Consider the following 7,382-nt stretch of genomic DNA (forward strand, 5'->3'; position numbering starts at 1 on the left):
TTTGGTTTAGAACAACTTCATTTTAAGGTTAATGACCACTCCAACTTATTTTCTCTCAACTGGCATTTTATTACTTCTGGTCTTTATATGTAAGTGTCTACTGTATTAAAAAAATAGATAAGACTAGCAGCTCAGAATCTGATATATTAGTTTAAAATTTCATAATTTTTAAAATAACAGTTTGAGTGCAAATATACCTCATTTTGTATAACATTTTTAATAATTTTCTGATGAAGTTAACGTTGAACATATAGTCAGAATGTGTATTCTGATATCACTTTAATTTGTTTTAATAGCACCTTATTGCCAAAGGCTCTATGTATGAAGAACTTGTATCTAGAACTGAAGATACTTTACACATGGATGTACAAAATATCTCAAGCCAGGAGTCCCTACAACATGTTCTCACTGCTGCACTACAGGCAAAGATTCAAGAAGCTAAAGAGAAAGTTCAGGTCTCTCTTCAATATTCCTTATTTAGTGAACTTATTTTATTTTTATTTATTTATTTTTTTTTTTGGTGGGACCTCGCCAGTGGCCGGGGATCGAACTGGTGCTGCAGAGGCTGCAGGCAGCCTCACAACCCAGCGCTCAACCGCTGCGCCACCAGGGGAGGCCCTATTTAGTGAATTTGATCTTTAAAACCTAGTGGTCACTGGGTCAGGGGGGAGCATAGGAGGAGGGTTGCTGTGTTAGGAAATGTTCTGCAAAATACTGCTTTTGCATTAGTTTTTATTTCTTTATAATTCAGCACATAATGGAAAAGAGTAGTATAATAAATTACTCTATGTCTAATGGAAAAATACAAGTTGCTATTCAAAAAATGTACTGAATTTACTGAAAAGTGGGGCCAAGAGTTGAGAATTTTCTTGTCTTCACAGATTAGTATGGTCAAATTGGATGCGGTGTTGAAGAATTCAACTGAGGTTTCACCAGACCTGGATGTCAGGCTGAAAGTAGAAGAATCACAGAAGGAACTTGAATCATACATTACAAGGGCTGAGCAGCTCCTTGGCCAAAGAGACAGCCAGAGTGAACTGATTTCAAAATATAAGGTAGTCTCATTTAACCATTAAATGTAGACTATTTATTATTAGCTGCCTATCCCATTTGAAATCAAGATGTTTCCATCATTGTAATGACACACCGAGTTAGGGTAACTTTTAAAAATTTCCCATTTTATATGTTGTTCCTGGGGGCAATTAAAAATAATCGTTCAGGGCCTCCCTGGTGGCACAAGGGGTTAAACCTCAGCCCTGTGAAGCTATTGGCAGCTACTGCAGCATGAGTTCAATCCCTGGCCAGGGAGCTAACCAACGTGGGACAGCAGACCTCTCCTGTCTCACCTGCTACTCCCCTCAGCAATATATTTCGGTCAGTCTGCTTGTTCTCCTCCCCACTCTGTCTCTGGTGAATCTTCTCACTCCCCACACCTCTGGCCTACACCCCAGTTCTTCTATGCCTAAATAAATTTAAAAAACAAAAAAACCCTATTCTTTAAAAAAAATCATTCAAATGAAGATTTTTTTTAAATTCAGATTTTATTATAGACAGAATGGACATGATGATAACAGTGTAAAGAGCATGGTTGATTTCATGGCATTCAGCACAAGTTTAGTTTCTCTAATTTTTTTCAGTGGTAAAATGGTCATAAAAATTCAAGCCCTATTCACCTGCCAGATTTGCTATGAAGTTTTAAATGAAAATAAAGCATGTGAAAACACTTTAAACAGTTGAAATTCTCTGACTGTAAAGAAATATTTTTATTATCAAAATGTGCCATGATAAAAGTTATTTTTGGACACATGCTTATCAGTAGCTAAAGATCCGCCCACGTTCTGTCTATGCAGACAGTTTCAGGTTGATTTTTTTTCATGGTCTGACTGGCAGCTTAAGATGCAGCCACAGCAGAGACTCACTGTTAATTAACACCGTGGGATGTGCTGGGGGTGAAGGAAAGTAAAACAAGGTCACTGTCCTCGGACAGGGTAGAGTAGTCTGTTTTCATTCATTCATTCAACCTTTAAAACATTTATTGACCATTTAAAATGAGTTAGTTAGGTGGTTTGGGGTTGTAAGGATGAGGTAAAGCTATAATCCCACACCCCAACTTCCAGTCTTTTTAGAAAATAAGCGCCCATGGGAACCTCTCTTCATGCCCCTTGTGGCCTCTTACTGTTTTATGGGCCTCACCCCATTTTGGCTTTTTGGATTAGTAACCCCGTACTGGACCCTATTATCAGCTATTTCATCATTGCTTTTTCCATGATCTCAAAAGGCCTCACTTGCTGGATCCTATGCCACCGATTCTGACCAATTCCCTGTCTTTTCTTCCCCAACTTTTACTCCCAGGTTGCTGAGATTGTTGAACTGATTCACAGGTTGTTTTGAATAAATACTAGGCTGGATTGCAGAAGGACAGATACAGCCAGCTCAGGAAAGGGAGAAGGAAAAGAACAAATAGAGGCTCCAGTGCCCTTCTCTACCAGAGAGAAGAGAGAGAAGTGTCTGTTCTTACACCATTTTCCTCTCCCTGACCACCTTTTAAAATCTGAAGCCACACCGGGGAGGGAAGAACATAAGGGGCTGTGGTGATGGATCAGGGCTGCTATAGTGGTGGGGGGACTACAGGGGCTACACCTCAGGGGAGAAATCAATTACTGTCCAAAAATTAACGACAAGGTAAAAAAAAACTAATTTTAAAAAACAAATAAAAAATAAAATCTAAAGCCAGGGGGTTTGTCTTTTTCTCTGACATTCAGTGAAATAGATTCCTTTTCACAACATTAGCAAAATCCTTACCCTGAGACCCACAAGATCCAGAGAAGCACGTGGGTTGTGGGAGCACTCCGCCAGCATGTGGGGTACAGTGTCTCCCTGGTCATACATTTAGTAACCCCACCCCAGCCGGGCCTTAGGTCCCTTGGGGCTCAGTGCTAGATCTGTTTATCCAAGGGTCCATAATAAATACATAACGAGTGTATGAATGGACTTTCATCCTGCTTAACTTGCCTTTTCCCTCAGAATTATTCATCTTTTTGTCTCCTGCAGATTTTTTGCCTCTGTCACAGGTTTAAACTATTTTCTGTTCTGATATTTGCTGATCATAAGCCAGGTTTCTGCCCTCATAGACTAGTGCAGGTAATAGTAGGAGCAGGTAGTGTGAGGTGAGGCACAAACACATTCCTAGTAGGCAGTTCCCACCACCCTGCTCTGCTGCTTCTCCCCTGGGGCAGAACTGCCCACCAGCCTGGTTCTGGGCAAAACTTTGCAGTTGATAAGATCTGTAGGGTAAATAAAAAGTATCAGGCTTTTCTGTCCTCCCGCCATTAGGATCGATGATGGATCCCTGCCGTCCTGAATGCATGCCTGATGGCGGGCACCTGGAGTAGGGTGTGGACATGCGTAGATGGGATTCACCTGGGCTGAGAGACTGGGCTTATAAGGGTGGTGTCACGGGGACGCCAGCAGAGCGGAGAACCACAGAAGAAGCAGAGAGAACGAGAGTGGAAGAGAGTGAAAGAGAAGTTAGAGGCCACAAGAAAATGCCAGAGAGCCCAGATAGAGTGAAGACTTGATGGGGGCTGGGAGGCCTGCCAGCCTCCCGGCCCCCCAGCACCTCTGCCTGCTATGTGCCTGGTAAATCCCAAAAAAAGCCTGAAAAGCCACCAAAGGCTCCAGGACTTCTCCTTTACCCTGTCTGCTCGGGTCATAGAGATCCTGCTCCATGCCCTTCTGCCCCTTACAAGATCATATTACCTTCTTGCAGCATAAAAATGCTTATGCACTATGTTCAGTATTTGCCTTGTTAACCTTACTATAGATTGTCTTATTGTAACATTAATTTCTAATACATGCTGGTATGCTTTTCATACTGTATTGCTTATGAAATATGGCTGTCTGCTTAATTCTTAAGAACTTTAGAGGGAACATTTCCAGTGGCCTATAATCCTACAAAATAAGCCTTTATTTGTCAAAGGGGTTCCAAAATCATTTTGAATATTGTCATTTTGAATATATTATCTGGACCTCAAATGTGTAATAATTACATTTAAATAATAACTATTTTCAATTCTTTTCCAAAGATTTCAAGGGATGCAAAAAGGATATGAACCTTAATTTAGAAAGAGAAGTCTTTCCAAAATCTTTAGGTAGTCACAGATAGCCCCTTCATAGTTCTACCTGTTAAAGAACTACTGAAATTAGCTTTGAGGATTTGGCAGTAGAATGGAACTTCCATGTTCTTGTTTGTACTTTTTCACTTAGGAAGCAATAGCAATTTTTAATACTAAAAGTCTGGCCAAGTATTTAAAAGCTGTTGAAGAACTGAAAAATAATGAAACCACGGATGTAAAACTGACTTTGGACGCACAGAGCAGAGATGTCTGTGCCAAATGGGAGGTAAGGATGTGCATGTGTGTTGGGGCTTATGCTTATAGATCTGATCCTGGGCCTGTCTGTCATCAGAGGCATTGCTGGCGGTCTCCCCGTCTACTGTGTGTTCAAGAGCAGCTGGTCCCTGCAGACTGTGGTCCCCAGGCCTGGTATCAGCTGGCTCTGTGATCATCAGTGACAACACTGTTCAGAGATTAGAGGGCAGTTGCAGGGGGTCAAAGGGAGAGTCCAAAGGTTTTCTTTCCCTTCTCCCTTGAGCAGTCTCTGGGGCTGTCTCCCTGGCTGTGGGTTCCATGGGTCCCGCTTCTGATGACTGACCTTCCTGTCTGGGTGAGAACAGCTTCCAGCCAGCCTTAACCTCTGGATTGTTTTACAGCCTTCCCTTGGCTTTCTCTGGTTTCCCCTCACTTACATAACCAATTCCCTGAACTTAATTTCTTCTGCCTTAAATGTTACTGCTTTCTGCTTTCCTGGTTGGATCCTGACTGAGACAATACCTTGACACTTATGCACAGTTTCATGGTGAAATACAGGTATAGGCATTGGTGGCAGGCAGCTCTGGACTCAGCAGCTGGGACCCTAGGCAAGTTGCTCAGCTTATAGGAGGTTTTCTGATAAAATGGGAGTAACCCCAATGACTTGGCAACATTGTTATAGCACCTGCCATAGTGATTGTGTTCAATAAATGGTAATTAGTATTAAATATGTTTGTGAATGTGTGTGTGTGTGTGTCTGAGTGTGGAGAGAGAAAAATAAGGTATGCAGGTATGTCTGACTATGTGGAGAGAGAAAATAAGATAATGTATTTGAATTTCTACTGTTACAGGTCCTTTTAAAGCACATTTTAAAATAAACATTTTATTTTAGAAAAAGAAATATTGCAAAGATAGTAGAGACAGTTCCAGTATATCCCATGCCTGGCTCTCCTAGTATTGACATCTTACATTAATATATATATATAGCGCTTTTGTCTCAGTCAGTGGTCAGATATTGATGCATTATCAGCCAAAGTTTATTCTTTATCTGTATCTTCAGTTTTCTCCTAATGTCCTTTGTCTATGCCAGAATCCCATCCAGCACACACATTATATGTTTTGCCTCCATAGATTGCGATAGGTGTTTTGTAGCTATTTTCTCCCAGGCTGCACCTTGTCTTTTGATTCTCTCTAATAGTGTCTTTCACAACTAAAAACACATGTTTAGTTGTTAGAAAGAAAATAATATGAGTCTGGTATATTTTAAAGGACAGACACACAAGAATGAATCAAACTTGCATTCAAGCTCTGCTCCCATCCTTTGTTGCAACAAATATTTTCATTGTGTTTTTAATCAGCACTTTTTTCAATATATTCTGTTCCCATGGTTAATGTGTGCCTTTGTTATCCCTGTAGGCTCTTCATCATGAAATGTCTTTGTATATTCAACAACTAAAAATAGATATTCAAAAAGAAAAACTTACTGACAGCATTTCAAAACTGGAAAGACAAATAAATAAGGAGAAGAAACTAATCCGCAGAGGCAGGACCAAGGGTCTCATCAAGGAACATGAGGTAACCTGTTCCCATTTAAATTTTGTTGTCATTTGGAGTTTATTCCTCAATGATTGTGTATGGTCCTTAGTTTACGGTTGAATCTGCTTTGGAATCTGCTGCCGCCTTGAATTCCCTGGGAATTATCCCTTATGTAGTTCACTTAACTAGAGCCTGTGCTTCTTGCTTTGTAGAAATGAGAAAAACTCAGCACTGAATTAATATTTTATGATTTCTCTTAATATGTCTCAGTGGCCCTTCTCTTCAAGACTGGCTACATGTCGCCTGTTGTGACATTCCCTCAGTTGCTTTGGTGATGATATGGTGTCCCCAGAAGAGCAACTTTTGTGAGAGATAACGAATCAGATATAAACGCTCTGGGGCAAATCTAAGAACCTCTTTTTGGTCCTTAGCCTATTTGTTTGTCTCTAGGTACTTGACAGCATTAACCCCTCTTTATTTCTTTTAAACTTTCTACTGCTGTGCCTCTGTCAGTATCAATCTCTCTTGCTTTTCCTTCTTTTATTTTTTTTGCAGGAAGGAGGTTTCTTTTTAGTGCCCTTCATAAATTTCCTTTTTGCTATGTTAATGTTTTTAGTTTTGGGGTCCCCATTTTTGGCTTATTTCTTGCTTCCTCTGGGTGGTTCTGTGCCCTCTGGGGTTTTAACTGTCCTCTCTGCAATGCTAATGCCTAAATCTTCATCTCCAGCTGAGCCCTTTCCCTTGAGTGACAGCTTCTATTTCTAACTGACTCATAGATATCACCACTGTGCTTCAGAGAACTCATTAATAAGCACGTCGAAAACCAAACCATGTCTCCTCTCAGACTTTCCTCCCTCTTACATATTCTGGTTGGGAAAGGCATTGCAGTCTCCAGCCGCCTTCCCCCCTCCAAGCCCTTCCTTCCTTGGTGGCTTTAATGGAGTTGGAAGCCAAGTTCCATCTGTCACTCTTCAGAACAGCTGCTGCTTTTTCTTCCTTTCCGTCGGTATTTTTACTTCCCTTAGCCCAGGCTACTTTCTCGGTGTGACCAAGGTTGCTCGTCTTCTAGACCCATCACCAGAGTTTCCTTTTTAGCCACATATTTTAAAATTAAATTAATAATTATGTTTACTGAGATAATGGTTTACAACACTGTGTATGCTTTAGGGGTAAAGGTTTACGCCTCTACAAATTTAGGTGTCATACCAGGAGCCACGAATCTTATGTCTCTGGCTCACCATTACTTCCAGCACATCTCTAGACCCTTTGAGGGCTCCTCAGTCCTTCCCAGTCTGGATCCTGGACACTCCATCAGCTTCCCATCTCCTTTGGCAGCCCTTAAGCCACAATGGACTGTCTATTCTTTCACATACTCTGGGGCTCTTCCTCTTGTGGTTGTTCCTCCTGCTAGGAATGACCCCTTTTGCATGGAGCACCTGGATTGTTATTTCTGCATCCAACGCAGGTGGGCCCCCA

The 7,382-nt window shown here is 41.2% G+C and overlaps 1 protein-coding gene across 1 annotated transcript; it reads left to right on the forward strand.

The window, feature by feature from the left end:
* The first annotated feature begins 276 nt into the window (after positions 1-276).
* On the forward strand, positions 277-6,378 carry LOC119254014 (nesprin-2-like). Its single transcript, XM_037521220.2, has 4 exons — positions 277-455; positions 882-1,055; positions 4,267-4,401; positions 5,787-6,378. The coding sequence occupies exons 1-4, from the start codon at positions 318-320 to the stop codon at positions 6,024-6,026; spliced, it is 687 nt and encodes a 228-aa protein (XP_037377117.2). The 5' UTR covers positions 277-317; the 3' UTR covers positions 6,027-6,378.
* The last annotated feature ends 1,004 nt before the right edge of the window (positions 6,379-7,382 follow it).

This window comes from Talpa occidentalis, unplaced genomic scaffold (genome assembly GCF_014898055.3).
Source record: "Talpa occidentalis isolate TD23 unplaced genomic scaffold, MPIMG_talOcc4v2.1 talOcc4.2698, whole genome shotgun sequence".
Taxonomy (NCBI): Eukaryota; Metazoa; Chordata; class Mammalia; order Eulipotyphla; family Talpidae; genus Talpa; species Talpa occidentalis.

Coding starts and splice junctions, on each gene's coding strand:
- LOC119254014 (XM_037521220.2), top strand. CDS start 318: ATGTATGAAGAACTTGTATCTAGAACTGAAGATACTTTACACATGGAT. Junction 456..881: donor AAGCTAAAGAGAAAGTTCAG/GTCTCTCTTCAA, acceptor TTGTCTTCACAG/ATTAGTATGGTCAAATTGGA. Junction 4,402..5,786: donor ATGTCTGTGCCAAATGGGAG/GTAAGGATGTGC, acceptor TTATCCCTGTAG/GCTCTTCATCATGAAATGTC.